At 32.5% G+C, this 19187-nt stretch overlaps 2 protein-coding genes across 2 annotated transcripts; one reads left to right on the forward strand and one right to left on the reverse strand.

The window, feature by feature from the left end:
- Window positions 1-211: 211 nt before the first annotated feature.
- On the reverse strand, window positions 212-10525 carry LOC117116024 (probable 3-hydroxybutyryl-CoA dehydrogenase). The gene is made up of 8 exons (XM_033259958.1): window positions 10345-10525; window positions 9519-9655; window positions 8052-8157; window positions 7402-7496; window positions 6345-6441; window positions 5152-5250; window positions 4609-4719; window positions 212-1458 (listed from the first exon to the last, which is right to left on the reverse strand). Exons 1-8 carry the CDS (start codon window positions 10394-10396, stop codon window positions 1277-1279), a joined length of 879 nt encoding a protein of 292 aa, XP_033115849.1. The 5' UTR covers window positions 10397-10525; the 3' UTR covers window positions 212-1276.
- An 86-nt stretch (window positions 10526-10611) lies between these two features.
- On the forward strand, window positions 10612-19181 carry LOC117116049 (calmodulin-lysine N-methyltransferase-like). The gene is made up of 11 exons (XM_033259990.1): window positions 10612-10758; window positions 11352-11518; window positions 12038-12099; window positions 12320-12380; window positions 12797-12851; window positions 13496-13559; window positions 13772-13832; window positions 14717-14791; window positions 14887-14950; window positions 15500-15628; window positions 16122-19181. Exons 1-11 carry the CDS (start codon window positions 10705-10707, stop codon window positions 16194-16196), a joined length of 867 nt encoding a protein of 288 aa, XP_033115881.1. The 5' UTR covers window positions 10612-10704; the 3' UTR covers window positions 16197-19181.
- Window positions 19182-19187: the final 6 nt, after the last annotated feature.

Genomic DNA, 19187 nt, shown 5'->3' on the forward strand with positions numbered 1-19187 from the left:
AGGAAATTTCCCTTTTAAATGAAATAAAATTAAGAAAGCTATTAAGAGTACTCTGTAATACAGTGTAAACTACAAATTGCAATATAAATTAAGTAGTTACCAATATAGTTAAAATCAGTTGGAAAAGTTTAAAATATATAAAATAATCATGAGAAAATATAATATAAATACAATAAATGATATTTACAACATGTATACTTAGTTTTTACACAGAAAAAAAATCATATTTTTGTAGCATTTTTTAATTTAATTATTTTTGTAATCTAGACAATCTATTACCAGTATATAATGAGCACCATTGTTTTTGTTTTCCTTCCCTTACATGATATTGATGATTTAGGACAAAATTTTGAATTGATTTTAGAAAAAAATAGTCTAATATCCAATTCATGAGATAAAATATTCCAATGGGACGGACGCAAGTGAATACATGCTTGTACAGTACAATTTATATGTAGGCAGTAAAAAGAGCTTATGTGACCAAATGAATATAAGCTGCACCCTTTGAGCATAAGCAAAGATCCTTGCTAAATATTGGTCATGAGTGTTACATACCTCAGTCTGTTTTCCTTACATAAATATTACAAGGGATGCATGCTAACTTCATACAAATAGACATTCACATGAACCCAAATTTAAGAGTAGACGCAAGCTAAGATTTCCCTAACAAGGGATGTGTGTAGCATTTTTTCTTGTGTGATTTATGTACAAGACTGCGCAGACTTACTTTGCTGGTTTGTCTAATTGGGGGAAATATACCCTTTCCCTTACACTGCTTAAACTCACTGTTATAATTTTAGTTAATATTTTAAATAATAGACCTTTCCGCTAAGCTCCGCCCCTTGGATTTTGTTGCTAAGGTCCCAAAAGACGGCAGTGTTAAAACATACGCGAACACATGCATTTGTGGGACAACACGTGTGTTTGTGAGACGCGCGCGTATTTCTAGCGTTGTTCCGATTAATCAGTTGTTAAGTTTGATTGACACTCCGGAAAGGGCTATTATCTAGGAGTTGATGTAATGAATTGTATATGTTTACTTGTGTGTTTGTGCTGTTTGATGAAATACCAATAAATAAAATAAAATATCTAAAATATACAGTATCTAAAATACTTGCAAAAGTTTCTTTTGCAATTAATATTACACAAATATTGTAAGATGATAATGTACAGTGATAAATCATCTGCCCCTCAACATCACGTACCAGATTTAGAAAATGATGAATCATCACTCACTCTGCCAATAACAATAAAGAAAGAGATAACAGTTCTTGTCCTACGAAGTGTAGACACGAATGATCTCCAAAATGGATTTACGACACACAGGGCAGTAGTCTTTACGGTTGAATAGCATTTTAGCACATTCGTTGCACGTAACCATGTGATGACACGGACAGAGTAAACAGTTGCGAAGCCGATCCATACAGATTGCACAATCACGGTCATTTGTGGGAGAAGCTAACAAAGAGATGACGAATAAACTTGTGTTATAATGAATGAACATGTTAGGTTAACCTCCGAACAAAAACAAAACTCAAATATAAACATTTATATAAAGTGCTTCAAAATAACATGCATTAAATTTATGATTTCTTAAAAAAATGTTTATACAATTAAACTTGCTTAAGTCGACTTTACCTAACTCAAATAATTTTTAAGTCAGTCTTATTTTACATGCCAAGTCGTTGTGTTTTCCATTAATTAACAATCTGAGAATCAAATTTAATAAAAGTCGAACAATTTTTCACTGCCATTTTGGATTCGACTTAGTCAAGTTCAACTGTATACTGTAAAAATATATTAAAAATTTCAAAACTGTTATTAAAAAAAAAAAAAATTTGAAATTTCTAAACATGCAAAACTTTTAAAAATACAAATCTAATGTTGAGGACAGTACAAAGATTAAACTGATACAATTAAACTTATTATCAATCAATCAATCAATCTTTATTTTCCATCATGAATAAAAACAACAAAAAATGTAGATGGAGGAAATACAACAAAGGAAAGGCCTGACAATGTGTTGTATTACCTTAACATAAAGACAATCATATGCAATATAGAAGAAAATTAAAAAATACTAAGTACACATTAATCAAAACATGATAAAAAATAAAAACACATATTGTATCTTAAATGAAAAAATATATTGTTGATTAAAGTGATATTAGTACAAATAATTACATAGTAGAAAACAGGAATAACAAACATTGAACAAATTTAATTTGTTTATAAAATACTGGTTTATACTACTACTTGGATTATCTAAAATATACTTTAAAAATTATAAATTTTTATAACATTTCGGTGGTAAAGAGTATTAGGCGTTCGAAGTGGAGCTATTTCAAATCCTCTTGGATTTAAACCCATGACCCTGGAGGAAATATCATAACCACTGATCTTTATTCCATGCTTTGGGCAAACAGTATAGGGCAAAACGAACATCGGTCTTCATTTTAAGTTTATATTTATAAGGGGTTAATGACTACAGAATGCAAGATGTTGGAATGAAATACATTTATAACCACATAGATGTGTATACTTCTCACAATAGAAAAACACCATTAACAATTAAAGACGTGTTAATAAACAGAGTTCAATTTGTAATTTTCAAGTCTAATATTATGATAGCAACAGCATTAAATCTAACACTATAGCGAGAAATCCCATTGGTGCTCACATAACAAGTGCGGTTTATTTGTCTGGTTTTGCAAATATCACTTTGCTCAAAGTAAGTTACACATATGATGTGTCAAAACAATGTCATGACACGTAACATAAAAAGAAGTCACAGAAGTCAATTGTTATATGGGCCTTTAAAGCAACAGACCTTAGAGAAAATAAATTTTCAACTAAGTATCATTCTAACAACTGAGTTACAAAAAAGAGTTCATTTGGGGAGTATTAAGTTATCACATTAATCTGTCAGCTTTAAAGTGCATCACAACATGTTTGTACAAATTATTCAGTATTATTAAAATTTGAGCCACCAAAAATTAAATGGTGGTATTTTGGATTATGTAATATCTATTTTAAGAATTTCAGGAAATTGAAGAAAATAAAGATTGTCCTTATTAATGGGGCAAAAACACAATAAAATGGTGCTCATACTTTTTTTAACAGTTTAACTGCAGCTCTTCACTTCTATGTTGTTTTTTAATGTTTGTATTGTTAAAAGGAGTAGAATAAATAAGAAGACTTATTTCCAGTGAGGTCCTTCTGGTGGTGATTAGGTAGTACACCGGGAGACAATCCCCTACTCTATTCCAAAGAGTGTACTGCATTCTTTAATGTGCACATGGCCCATAAGTGTACACGGGACCAACAGCTTAAACGTCTCATCCGAAAGACGGTGTGCTATTGTAACTTGTATTTCAGCCCTCCAACTGAAACACAAGGAGAGGCAGCGATGGGAATTAAACCGGGGACCTAGAGATGTCCAAGTTTCAGCGCACACACAATGGCTACCACCAGATTAGCCGGCTGAGCTAAGCTGCTCTTTCACAGGAATTGAACCCAGGACCATGGGATTAGAAGGCAAGCACCTTAACCACTAAGCTATTCAACTCCACTAATTTATAAGCATTATTATTATTTATATACTAGAGTACCAGATCTTGTGATCGATTTCTGCGCACTTCGATTAAAATACTTTGGTTGCATTAACACAATACATCTTAACTGCTAGTTACCTGACACGCACACCTGATAACAAGGAACCCCAACTAGGGACTGACAAAGGTGTGATGCTATGCATTTACACCTGGTTGTGAACAAGACATCATTGTGTTACCAAAATTTAACACCTTTTTGGTTATGGATAATCTTTATAAATTTCATCCTAAGAATTGTATCATGTGAATCGTCTCACACTCAGATTGGAGAAAATTCACACCAAACCAACTTCATGCATGAAAAAACTCATTGGTTATGTAAACACAGGATGAAATAAATATAGAACACACTACTGAAGGATTTTATTGTACTCTTATTGCTTTTTCTCAAAATAATCCTCTTCAAATTTATAATTCTCTTTTACCTAATCTCTTTTGCATAAAATGATAAACCTCATAATCCTCTTTCACTTAAGCTCTTTTCATGGAGTGATAAAATTTTACAAACAATTAGTGAAAAATTTTTTTTCAAATATTTTAGTAAGGACTATTAAAGTTCAGTACTCTATATTTATTATGTTTTGCAAGTGTTTGGGAAAGTACTAAGCATTCCGTACGATGACACGTCAGGTACGGCAGAACAATTTTACAAACAACTAGTGAACAACTTTATTCAAATATTTTAGTAAGGATTTTTAGAGTCCAGTACTTTGATACTCACCACAATATACTAAGAATACTTACTTTTGGTATACTTTTGGTGTTAGGCTTTAAGCTATTGCTTATATGCCCCTCTCTGGACACCCTGCCATGCTCTCATCAATACATATTTATTATATTTTGCAAGTATTTGGGAGCATACTGAGTAATCGCTGTCAGGTAGGGCAAAACATCTTTCTTATGTCAAGTGCTGTCAGGCTTCTGAATGTTTCTCGGAGCTCCTAATACTGCCCTCGAAGACATATTTTGAAAACAAAATACAACAAAAACTCACCAAATTCATCATCTTGATTTGGAACCATGTTGCCGTCGTGGCCTAACTGCGGCAAGGCTACTGTCAGAAGTCCTGGCAAACCTTGTTGCCTGCGAATTTGTTCTCTACGTGCTGAAATAATAAAATATCATCATCACGATAGTTCAATGAATCAGAGTAAAAAAATTGAAAAAGAAGACTGTAATAATAATAATAAGACCTCATTTATAATTTGTTTATAATGAATATTCCTATATCTAAATGTATTCATTATCAAAATTATCATAATTATCATTATTATCAATATTATCAAATCATAATAATAATTACAATATATTTATCATCACTACAATCATATTTAAATCATCATCACATACAATTAATTTTATTATATTATCAGTATCATTAAAATCAATGATATAATCATTGATAATAGCACTCTAATAGGGAATTTATACAAAATTCTATGTGAAAGCATGTACAATGATTTGTATTTTACACTATAGATGGCAGCAGACTACAAAATTTACTCTTTGAAAACTTTGAGAAAAAAAGGAGACAAACCTATTTTGCGAGATTCAATTTGTTGAGGTGTAAGTATCAGTGGTTCTTTACCGGAACGAAAAAACAATGTTTTACCCATCTTCTCAAGGAATAATTTCACTAAAAAGAATATGTAATATCAGTTATTTATTATTTCAAGGGTGAAAAATGTGTCCCTTAAGCTACGGACTCACTACGTACGACGGTAGTCGTCCGACACGATTCTACGGAGAACACAACGTCACAAGACGGGCGCAAAAGATCATTTTTAATGATGATCTCTTCAGACTACCACTGATAATGAGCAGACGGCGTTACGTTGTCTAACGCTCGCAGGGAGTGGAGATGGATTTGTCAGTACTTAGTAAGTGCCTGGCTTTAAAGAAGGGCATATGGTATACAGGCTTACAGCACAAATATCAAGCAATAAATAACAAACAACAGTAATTATTATTATTTCAAAACAGTGATTATAGTAATAATTAAAATTTCAAAATGAAAATAACAATAATAAATAAAAATAGAAATAATTCTTTATTACTGTATATTCAAGATTCAATAACACAGAACAATTGTATTTCCTTTGTTTTTACTAGATGTATATATTTGTGTTTTTTATTAACAAATCCAAATAGTACTATCACCAATAAAATTATTGCTTCTCCACTCCCTAATGTGACTTTTAAAAAGCATCACAATACTTCTTATATTTGAGGCCTCTGAATTTTGTCAGCTACATTTTATAAGGAGCGCTCTGGCGCAGCAGTTGTGGTTCTGTTCCTCAACCTTGAGGTCGGATGTTCAATCCCTTGCTATGCATTTTGCTTCTGTCCTTATCCAAGGCACTTTACCTATGGTTGTCTCTCCACACAGGAGTACATGTGGGTACCTGGTAGGTTCAAGCACAAAATGCGCTGATTACAGCTGCAACATTATGGAATTCTCCCCAGGGTGCTGAGTATGTGTTCCATATGTACTTGATCCAATTACCAGGGGTAATAATGTTAAGCACATACAGGTCTCTACAATATGCGCTCTCTATAAGTCGACCATTATTATTATTATTATATAATATTGTCTTAAAAACCTACCCTATGTGGTTTTTTAAAGAAGTATGTAAGAAGTGCATTTCTTGCATAGAACTTAGCATCATGAGATATTTTTTCATTACTGTTTTAAAAAAATAATTTTTTTCCAAACAATTCTATGCTTACCTTTTTCTAGCACCTCTGTGGACGTCATCCTAGTCATTGTGATCTCCACTTCGGGAATTGCATATACTGGATGCAAAAAACGCAAACCTAATGTTCTCTTTAAAAATAAAAATTGTGAAAAATTATTTGTTTAAACTCAATTTACCATCTAATTCAACACCATCTATTTTTGTTGTAAAATAACTAATGACAATTATTTTATTTACAATTATTTTATTTAATTAGAATATGTTAGCTTCATGATATTCTCTTAGTATATGCGGTATATTTTTGCAAGATTTTGAACCAGAACACCTTTCTCTGCATCTTTCCTTAGAATAAATTTCTCACATTAGTCTAATATTTGACTTCATTAATTTTTTTTAAACATGGTAATTGTTAATTAAACATTTATAATTGAAAATAAATTGCTTTCTATGTGTCTTTCCTGGATGACTAACTGCTCCCATTTCTTTCTGTTGGCTGAATTAGATCTGTTTAAATTCAGTGGTAATTTAAAAACATTTCTGATTTGATATGATTTGCTTTATTATGATACCATGCATGAAACATATTAAAACAATTTGAGAAAGACATGTGGTATCAGGGACAACCCTCTAAATCTTCACAAGTGGGTTTACATCCTGAGTGATCCCTTTGCACATTTGACTATTACTAAAATTGTTGCAATAAAAATACTATCATTATAGCCTGCAAGAATGTAACATGTAATATTTTATATACAGGTCTACCTCCAAATTAAGACCACGTTTGGGACCAGGGTTTCCATGGTCTTTAGCAGCTGAGCTTTGGTCTCTAATTAGAATAATAAAGATAAAAGACATTTTTTAATTTGGGACAAGAGAAAAGTGCTCTTTAATTGGAGGGTCTTTAATATTAACATGTGTAATCAATCCAGCATGTGTGGCACGTGAAGCAAGGGATCCATTGCACTTTATATTGTACTGTATGTCTATGAGGTTTGGGCATCGGAGTTATTATTTTCCAGGATTGAGTGAAGGGCTTTGGGATTGGAATGCAAGCCTTTAACCATCAAGTCAGAGATTCACCTAATTACCTCTTTGTATGCAACCCTTTCGACAATTTCATTGACATCTAAATAGAGTGTGTTTGTAACAATGATTGTTGATGAGCTGCACAGATGGGACGTTCCTGAAACAAAAGAAATTAATATAGTTAAACAATATAAAAATACAACTTAAAATGTTGCTGTTTAAGCATCATTGAACAATGTGATTGAGAGTGTCTGAAACAAAAGCAGGTCACACACTCAGACTGTGATGACTAAAAAGATTAACAAATGGCTCTCAGGGTGTGTGATATTCATAGAGAAAGGCGTTATATTACGGCAATATTACCGTAATAATAGATGAGTATGAATAGTCCATGTTGGTCAGTGTACTACTGCAATATTGCCAAAACCTCTGTCTGAAAATGGCTTTAGAAAGACTGTGCAGGGGTCCCAGATTGGAAGAACCTGTTTCCGGAAGACCTGGTTTAACAAGCTTTCTTAAAGGCATGTAATATTCAAATAGTTTCATCTGGTTTGCTTAATATTATTGTAGAACTGTTTCGATTGTTAATAAACCAAACACAATGGATGTTAACTTACGATGAAAGCTTGCAGTAAGTTAACATCTATTGTGTTTGGTCTATTAACCATCAAAACAATTCTACAATTAATTTAATAACTTGAAATCAACACACTTTCTAATAAATCCTTCTTGACTTCCATATTGTCAATAACTGCTTCAAAAATGAACTCTGCATCTTGGACAGCTTCTTCTAAACGTCCCATACACAGCACCTGTCCCTAAAGAAAATATAAATGGAAGATTTTTTTATATACATTCTTTAAATTTACTCTGCACAAAATCAACTGTAGTGTGTGTCGGAGACAAACAATAATGAAACTGAGTTCGCAACGATAGTTTGGAAGAAAAGTAAGCTATATTTTATTTCAACAAAATCCAATTACAACTATTAAAAATTATGAGCATTATAATAGTACCAAATATTTTTTATATTAAAGAAAGGGTAACGTATATCAGAACAAGATTATTGGGTTGCTTGTATTTTTGTAGGAGGCCATACAGATTTTCTTTAGTTTGCGGGACTTGGGACCCCTGAATATTAGACTTACATGGCAACAAATTATGCAAGTAGTAAGCCTGTCTACAATTTCTTTTTGATCAAATATAAGACTTATTTAATTTGAACATTAAGAACTGCATGTCCCTCTAATTAAAGACCACCCCAAGCTAACAAATGTCTTTTATCTTTATTATTCTAATTAAACACCAAAGCTGCTTAAAACCATAAAAACCTGGGTAACAAAAGTATCTTTAATTGGAATGGACCTGTATATTTATTGTAAGTTAAAGTGCAAGACCATTAGGGAAAACTGATGAATAAAGAGCAGGCCTAAACAATATATGTTAATGGAGTAAGAAAAGTATTTGTCAAATTGTCATACTGGAGGAGGAACCATTTAGGCTGAATGACATACATAGCAGGTGTGTATGCAATGAAGGAACTTTAGGCATAGTGTGAGAATATCAGCAACTATTTCTTAAGTCTTGAAAATACAGGTATCCCTCTAATTAAAGACCACTTTTGGGATCAAGGTTCCCATGGTCTTCAGCAGCTTTGGTCTCTAATTAATATAATACATTTTATTTGGGACCACACACAGAAAAGAAAACTTTAATTTGAGGTGGTCTTATATTGGATTGGATTTATTTGGTGTAAACACCAAGGATAGCCCACGAAAGTCTCCAAGACTTATTTCCAATGGGGTACTTCTGGTGGTGATTGGGCAGTACACCGGGAGACAATCACCTACTCTTTTACGAACAGTGTACTGTTGCGTTCTTTAACGTGCACATGGGCCATAAATGCACACAGGACCAACGGCTTAAACGTCTCATCCGAAAGAGGGCGCGCTATTGTAACTTGTATTTCAGCCCTCCAGCTGAAACACAATGAGACGCAGTGATGGGAATTGAACCAGGGACCTAGAGATCTCCACGGTTCAGCGCACACACAGTGGCTACCACCAGATTACTGTAGCTGACTGAGCTAAGCTGCTCTCTGATATCGGAGGAGTCTTTAATTAGAGGGAGACCTGCAATAATGATATTTATGTTAATTTCGATAAAATAATATGCATACTAGGAACTGCCTCTGAACCATCAATTCATCTTTCTTGAGATCTTCCTTGTCACTTTCAAGATTTGTATAAAGAGCATCCAAGGCCCTCGCATCATTGTCATAAATCTTCACCAAGTGCCCATGGTATGCTAGGCAACCTGAAATTATACAAATTTAATAAATTAAAAGCGAATGTATTTAATGATACAGTACCAGGTATGTAAAAAATTACATTTTTGAAAGAGTGATCCTTAATTTCAAAAGGTGTAGACATATTATTTCTCGGCTTAAATTTTTGTATGGGGGATAGGGCTAGCCTACCTTATTTACTTTTCACTGTCAGTCTGGTCCCCGGTGGCTATACGTTGAAGTAGGATGCCAACCAAGGATCTTATAACAAGATAGCATTCTCTGCGTTTTGCGTGTAACAAATAGAAGCGTCCAATTCACGCAGATAACAATAGAAAGTAATTGTAATTGAGAGAGGGCGTCCTAGTTGTTACTATGGCGGTTGTTCCATAATTTGCATGGAAATCATAGATGTCAAATTTCAAAAGACAAAGTAATTGTAATTGCAAGAGGGCATCCTACGCGTTATTACAGAATTTGATTGTATGGAACGCTAATTTGGTATCAAAATGAAGATAAACTTATTATTACTATATTATTTTTACTGTTATTGCAGGCCTACATGTATATATATATATATATATATATATACATATATATATGTAAAATATATATGCATCATATAAAATAAAAAGGGCCTAGGCCTAGGCCTAGCTAGGGCTAGGCTAGCTCAATGAACTTGTAACATATTTTTATATATTAAATTTAAAGTACTCACCAGCTATTTTGGTGCCTAGAATTCCACAACCCAGAACAGCTACTTTAACCATTACCTGCTTGATCAATTAGTCTTGGAAATTTTAATATAATGTCAGGAATAGAATATGCTTTTAAAATACACCATTTAGCCTACACTAGGCCTACTCCTTGTCACCTTCTTCCATCTTTTGATGCAATGTGATGACAACACCTTTGACCCTTTAAGTAATGACGTCATGAAGATATTCACACGTTGAACATGCATTCATTTAATGTGTGTTATCATCAATTTCAACGTATAAATAGCAACACTTGTAAGAAATATTGCAATACATAAACAAGTAAACATTGGAAAAGTTGTTGTCACATCTGAAATACAATGACTGCATTAGGTACAGAAAAAGCCAGCGATCGCTGGAATATTTTGCGTCAGGTTAGTGCATTGAGTATTTGTCCTAAGTAGGGCCTAGATTGAACTCATTTTCTTCATCAAGTTGCTTAATTTTGGTAGTAGAGCTTAAGCCTAGGCCTTATTATTTATTTGTAGATTTGTACTGTAGGAAGCTTGGGCTACTGCAGTGTGGTGCCAGTTGAGTTAATATGATGAATTGGGCTAGGCTCTAGGCCTAGGTCTAGTACCAAACAAGAAACCTTCGCCTTTAAATCTAAATGAGTAAAAGATGTACTGTACTAATTTTAAAAGTTTATTTTCTCATTTTTAAGTAACATCAAAATTAAGATATATAAAGGAAGTATGAATTTGAAAAATGTCGAGAGTTTTTTGTCAAAACAAAAATTGGTTATTTTTCAGACATGCTATGCTATCAGCACTTTTGTGTAAAATTGTTAGGACACAATTAACAACAGCTTTGTTATTAATATTATTCCAGTAAGTTAGGGTTCACCCAGTTCCACCAATCAGCACCTATGTCCTGGGCTAACATTTAAAAACAAGGAAGAAGTAAGGTTTAATAAAATATTGTAGTTGTATTAATTAGTATGATGTTTTTACTTCAATTTTACTAGGCGATTATCAAGAAATCTAGAGGTGGAGGACAGTCCAAGAAGAAGTCATCAATGTTAGAATTTACATCTTTCGATTTACTTACAGTAAACAAAGTGATAGATGACGATGGTGGAGTCTGGCATCTGTACCAGTATCAACCAGTTGAACCATTCAGAGCAAGAGTAAAGTAAGTGATAGACAAATTTTATGTAGCTAGACAAACATTTCTAGATTTATTTATATGTTCATCAAATTGTAGTACCTGTTTTTACTAGTTTATGTACAAGTGGCGCAGGGGTACCGCTAATCACAGCTTTAATATTGGCACTGGTTTGAGCCGCTCCTCTTCCAGGGTTTTGGTTTGTAGAAACAAGTCTAAATGACCACCACTACCTTTGGCTTATGAGTAGATTAAGAATTAGCAAACAGATAGCAACTGCTCAAACAAAGAAAATATATAAACAGACACATAATATATAACGTCAGTTTTTGCGTATCGTATATTTTGCTGTCATCTCATCAAAAGCAGCTACAATAAGCAAGTAATACCGACTTCGAAATGGATTTTAATCTACTAAGTATTCAACAGACATGTATTGAAAACAATGAATTAATGTAAACAATGTATTAAACTGATTTCTGTACTTATTATTGGTGTAGGATCTAAATGCTGTGGTTTTCTATTTTGTTTTCCTCCCTATATAAGGCATATTCCAACAGTTTTCAACCCAGAAGAGCTCATGGGATTCAACAACACAGGCAATGTGTGTAAGTTATTATCATAATTGTATCTACATTCAATTCAAGACTACACATTATTTGTAGTATGTATGGTATTAAAAACTAATGAAGTTATATGACAATGCTATTGTTGTGAGACTTGCAATAATATTATTAATAGTAAATATTGAATTACACACAAATATTCTTGAAAGTTGTATTACAGTGTAGAATGTTTTTTTTTTAATATGGAATGTTATATTTACAGGTGTTTGGCCTGCAGAGGAGGTTCTAACTTACTGGTGCTTAGAAAACAGACATTTATTCAAGTAATATTTCCTTCCATTTTTATATTATATTAAGTTTATCATGCATGAAATAAAACTACAGTAGCCTCAAATATATTGTGTAACTCCACTATACAAATCTCATTATATATTCATTTTAATCATAATTCATTAAAATTGTTATATTACATAATTTAATTGAGTCAAATATTCAAAGAATATAAAGATATTCACTATAAAAACTCAAAACAAGCACATTATTGTATTACGCAAACATTAAAATTTACCATTAACATAATTTTTAACAACAATCACTAACTTTATTATAAAAAATGTGCTGTTGAATAATATATTTTAAATGATTTGTTGTTTAAGTTATTTGTTATTGCATGGACATAACTAAAAATACAATTAAGCTTAGTACAATATATTCACTTGTCTTGTATCAAAAATTTCAGACAACAGAAGATATGTGAGCTTGGTGGAGGAATGACATGTCTAGCTGGGCTAGCAGTGAGTGATATTGCATCTATGCATTTAAATAGGAATCAGTTACTTTATATGTTTATTATATGAGACTAATTACTCAGATTTTGATATAAAAAAATATGAATACATTGAGATTAAAATATTCATGATATAGAGCCTAAATTCCCGTTGATGATTATAATGAGTTATAATGGTAACTCTAAAAAATGAGTACCGTGATGGATAAATTAATTTTTCCCAATAAGGATAATAATAATCAATATTAATTTTGATGATATCATATGGTATTGCATTTCATTTAACATAAGAGAAACCCCTGAACAAACCCCTATATTTACTCTTTCTGATTTTTTTTTTATCTTCCCCCACAAAATTTTATATAATACAAATTGTTACTAATTACATAAATGACATTTGTGTTAACCACATAAGGACCATCATTTAAATAATAATGAGTTCTTAAAACCTGTCTGGCTTAAAGTTTCTTGGGCTATATTTGAAATGCCTGGCAGTTTAAAATTTTTTTAAGAAGTTTTGGTACCATTCTTTATATACTATTGTATTTTTATTATAGTTAATATTATTATATAATAATATAATATTATTAAAGTTATTCATAAAAAACATTTTTATATATATGTAAATTTTTTTTTTTTCTCTTTAAACAGGTAGCAACATGTTGTGCAGCAGAGGAGGTTTTATTAACAGATGGCAATGAATTGTCTATAAAAAGTATTCTTAATTTTAAATACCAATAAATAAATAATGCAATTAAAAAAATGTAGTGAAATATTAAATGTAGTCAAATCATTATTTTTTTAAGTTAAACAATAATTATTAATAATCAAAATTAATTATTGCCAGAGTTTATAATAAAAAAAGAAAGAATCAATAAAACTATCAGTAACTCTAATGATGCTTAAGTCATTCCTATTCTATATCAGATGTACAAGAAATTCTGAAAGAAAATGCAGAATATTTAAAAGCAAAAACTGTTACTGCAAGGTGAGTAAATAATTAATCTTTTGCCTACCTCTTTTTTTTTTTTTTTTTTTTTTTTTATTGTTTTTGTCATCATTGTTATTCAATTTAACCCTTTACAGTCTGCCCCATTACCATTTCCTGAGGCTGTACCAAAGCTGGGAAATTACATCATCTACACTAAATGTCGGGTTTCTTCTGGGCTCAGGCATTTTATTTGGTCTGAATACAGGAGGCCCTCTACAGAAATACTCCTACATCACACTTAAAAAATCCTATAGAGAGCAGCCTAGCTATAAAATAATTATCATGAAAGCTATAAAGGGCATACCTACGACGCCCCTCGCTATAAAGTATGGTCGAAGAGGGCGTCGACGCCATACAACCGGAAAGGGTTAATTTTTAGTGTGATAGATTAAGTTAAGAGCAGTTTAGCTAGTCTGCTAAACTGGGGCAGCCACATTTTGTGCGCTAAACAATGAAGGTCCTTTAAGAGCTTTGCTCCCTGGTTTAATCCAATCACTACTCTGTGTTTAAACTTTTAAGTGCTAAAGTTATGATAGCACACCATCTATTGGAAAAGACGTTTAAGCCATTGGTCCCATGTGTGATATGGCCCACATGCTTGTTAAAATCATGCAGTAAACTTTTCAGAAATTAGTAGGGGATTGTCTCCTGGTACTGCCCAAGTCACCACCAGAAGGACCCCACAGGAAACAAGTATTCGTACTTTAGTGGGTTATTGTTAGTGGGTGTCATACCTTTAACCTCTTCCCACTTGGTAAAATTAAGGATGTTATAGAGACTAGGTGCCAGTTAATCATATTTATCCTTGTGTACTTATCGCAATTAAATATTTGCTTTTAATAATAAAATTAATCAATGTTTATTATATTTTTTGCTTGCAGTGTCATACGATGGGATAAACAAGATGAATACACACATTTTAAGGAAACTTTTGATTATGTCATATCTGCTGATTGGTGAGTTAAGCAAAACAGCTTCAAAAGGTAACTAATTAATCTATATATGTGATTTTTCAAGAAATAATTAATTGGGACTCATCTTTGACTTTCAGTTTGTTCTTTGACCAATACAGAGAGGACTTACTCACTACAATCGGCACCATTCTCAAGCCAAAGGTCAGTGGTATTATCAAGGTCTGCCATGTAGGATGAATTGCCTTTCCCCAAGAATACAAAAACAAGTACTCACCTCAGATTCGAACCGCTGATCTTTCAATAAAAAATCAAATGCTTTACCACCGTGAAACTTCTATTTATGTATTTTTGTTAATTATTCTCATAATGTAATGAAGTTAGATTTGTTTATGTTTTTTTATCTGATGTTTTGTACTGTACAATTGTACCATTTCAGCCTTTGGCTGCCGTTTACAATTTTCGTGTCTTGGATGAGTAAATATACCTTGAATAATAATATATAGCGCTTTGTACTGAAATGGTCTCAAGGTGGGGACAAGCTCTGAGAGTAAGTTGCTTCTCCCCTAAGGGTTCCTTCATGTCTGATAACCCGGTAAACCAGTACCATCTACTGACTTGTCTGTCCACTACAGGGACTGAATAGAGGTAGTGGGCTTCTTTGCCAGCACTGATATTAAGGCTGTACGTTGCAGTGCCCCTGCCTTACATGTTTTCATTGCCTAACTTCATAAATATATCATTCATTCCCAGGGTGTCTGTATAATATTTGCACCAAGGAGACACAAGACTTGTGATAAATTCTGTGCAATGGCTAAAGAAAGATATCAAGTTACCCTTGAAGAAAAATATGACGCAGCAATATGGAATAAACATTTAGAGGTATGGTATATTGCGTCTATATATACAACCCTCCTAATTTATTGAAGTCACACTATTGTCGACCATCAGAACAGAACGATTTTACATGATACAGTACATCAATTAAATGAACAAAAAGAGCCTTTCTAGAACTGTTCTACAAAAGTGGACATGCTAGGGCATTTAACAACAACTAGAGACAATTTTTGGCTTGATAACTCTTGTTACTGTTAATATACAGTACAAATTCATATTAACTAACATTTATAATAATATTGTTATGAAATTACTAAATCATATTTTCAGTATTTATTCAAATAAAGAATAGTATAAAGGAAATAAAAATTACTCTATACATATTGATTTAATGTATTTCCATTACTTGTGAATTTAAATCTAATTTTTATTAGAGAATTAATTCCATAGGCAACAAAGATATACAGTATATATAAAAAAAAACTATGTCTAATATTATGCAATCTTTAACTATTTTTTTTTCTATTGTCTATTGCAGGCTATTGAAAAGTCCAGTGATATATATGATGAAAATAGGCATTATCCTTTGAAAATTACACTGATGAAATCTTGACAAACACAACAGACAGAACAACTGGGATGTATGTTGATGTACTCAAAATAGGAAGATCTACAGCAACTTATATCTTTATTTTTTGACTCTCATGTTTATGTTTACAAAGGTACAGTACATCCTGCAAAGGACCTCAGGATCCATAACTACAGGGTAACGGGTAGTATGGACCAGTACACCGAGGTACTGTAACCCCCCTAATCGTCCTGTGGTTCTGTAAAGTGCCTATGAGCCTATTATGTACACTGGACCTACGGCTTATAGTTCTTATCGAAGAAGACTTGTTCCACCACCATAACCATTTTAGGCGAGTGTGCCGCTTGAACCAGCGTTGTTAATAGGTAGCCTTCGATTTGCGTAATGACGCAACGCTGGATCAAATTCACTTATGTGTGACCGTCCTACGTTCTCTGCATACGTAAACTTGGCAAAATTGTGCCCTTGATTCAACATGACCACGAGAACTAAACGTAGATGACTTTATGTGATGTCATTACATTCTACATCCCACCGTCGTCATGCAATCAAAAGCTCCCTCTTATGGCTGTACGTTGCGGCACCCCTGCCTTAACCGCTCGGCCATCCATCTCATCCATCATCCATAAAAATGTGTTGTTCCTTGCTTTATTGTCTAATAGATTGATGCAGCTTAATTCAAATTAGATGGTACGTGGTAAAATTATAGTAGACCTAATAATTATTGATTTAACTTTTGTGGATCATTTAGATTTGCACAGTTGAAGCTTGTCAACTATTATGCAGCCCCTTCTGACCATAACCAAAACATCAATTCCCCTCCTATCAACGGGTTCCCCCTGACCCCCACAATTTCCCGTGGTTCCTGGACTACATTGGATTGCCTAGTTTCCCCTAAACATCTGCCTCTCAAAGGGAACACACTTCAAAACATCCTGGTTACAGGCCTGTTCTGTGGTATTATAACATTTCACCCTTGTTTAAGGTGTTGGCACATAGATCAATACTTATTGATTTGCCAATTCTCAGGTGGCAGTAATGTTAAATCTTGAATAATTAATCTCATCGTTTTGTTGTTTGTGTCACTGGACTCATTTAGAAATACTTGCCGATTTATATTAACCTTGGTCTCTTAACGATTTCTTGTTTGCCGACACGGCAATTGTCCTACACAAGCACCATGGTAAAGTTTATAATACTCTGTTATTAGAGATGTAATTAGTTGGCTCTCATATTCGTTATTTTTGTGGACTCCATAGAGTAATTAGCACTCGAAAACATGTTTAGTCAACAAGACAGACGGCAAATTATTAATTTCATTACCATGTATACTGTATTATGATAATATTTTTAATATGTGAGAAATAGTCGGGTTTGGCCCTGTATATTATTTTTTTGTTGCAATAATAATTTCATATTTGCTATAATTTTGTTATATATTATTTTATTCATAATAAATAATTATAATGTATGTGGCAACATAATATTGGGAAAAAAATAATTTGTAACTTTATAAACATAATACACCTTTACGCTAAGCTCCGCCCCTTGGATATTGTTGCGAAGGTCCCACAAGACGACAGTGTCAAAACATGATTACAACATACGCAAACACGTGCATTCGTGGGACAACGCGTGTTTGTAAGACGTTCGCGTATTGCTGGCCCTGTTCTGATTGGTCAGTTGTTAAGTTCGATTGACTAGTGCACTGTGAAGCTCTGTCCATACTATCAAATTGTATTTTGCAAATCTGTGTGATATGCCCATATATGGGCATGATGATGTCATTACAAACAAATTGGGCATATCACATTTGTTTGTTACATATAATTTGATAGTAGGACAGAACTTAATTAACAGTATACAATTACACTCAACTTAATTTTCAGCAATAAACTGTTCGTCTTTGTGACATTATTGGTATCAGCCTTCCCGACGCCAGATAAGGATGTACTCTTAATGATTGATGGAAAGTCTTCAAACACGCAATCAAGTAGTGAAAAATCTAAATGATTACTGGTGCGCACTAATATGACATTTATTAATGAAGGTTTAAATTATATGAAGGCCTGTCTTTGTTGTTAATATTCTATGGTGCTCTACTGTAATTAATTTTTTCAAGCTTGTGAGATTCGTAGATTGGATGATTTTAAAGTTTGACAACAAAGGAGCAAGTGTTTGATCACAAACAGAAAAAGAAAATGCCATTTAGCTAAAATAAATTGGATTATGACAGATTGAGATGGAACAGTTGTTTGTGTTAAATGCGTTTTACTTGTTTCACATAAGACATTTAAACAAATTGCAGTTAATATTTTTTTTATAGATTAATGTTGAATAAATTTATCTGCTTCCAAAATTAAGATACACAAAAGAATATTAATTTATTTAATGTATTTAAATATTTTTAAAGTTAGCCGATTCCTTCTGCAGCAGTGAAGTGTCACCAAATTAAAACATTCCATGATCCACAACACTGAAATATAATAATAATAATAATAATAATAATAATAATAATAATAATAATACATTTAGTTAGATATAATTCAACTCGGTAAAAACATTTTTACGATAAAAAATATTATTTATTATCTCTTTTATAATGACTCATAGTCACGTGTTAATTGTTTATCTTTTATTCTTAATTGCATATGAAATATTTTAAAATAACTAAATGTAGCTGGCTATATATCTCGAATTTGCTTATCTTTAAATTTAAGGTTGAAGCGCGACTTGATTAAGCACGGAAATATTGAAACGAAAAGTCGTTACAGTATACTGGATAAAATACCCACTGACTTAAAATTAATAGGGGCCATCATGATTTGAGCAATATAAATTGACAACTTGATACCAGTTACATTTCGTTTACGTTAGTTCAATACTATTATTCGTTTCCAGAACATCCGTTTAATTTAGGCCAAATGAAATTAATTCCTAGTATCGGGTCCCCGTGCTTATCCAACTTTGGAGCCTCATGAAATTTACTATTTGGTATTAAAAAAAGAACAATCA

Source organism: Anneissia japonica, unplaced genomic scaffold (genome assembly GCF_011630105.1).
Source record: "Anneissia japonica isolate Jap-2015-1 unplaced genomic scaffold, ASM1163010v1 scaffold287743_len2803612_cov181, whole genome shotgun sequence".
In the NCBI taxonomy this organism is placed as follows: Eukaryota; Metazoa; Echinodermata; class Crinoidea; order Comatulida; family Comatulidae; genus Anneissia; species Anneissia japonica.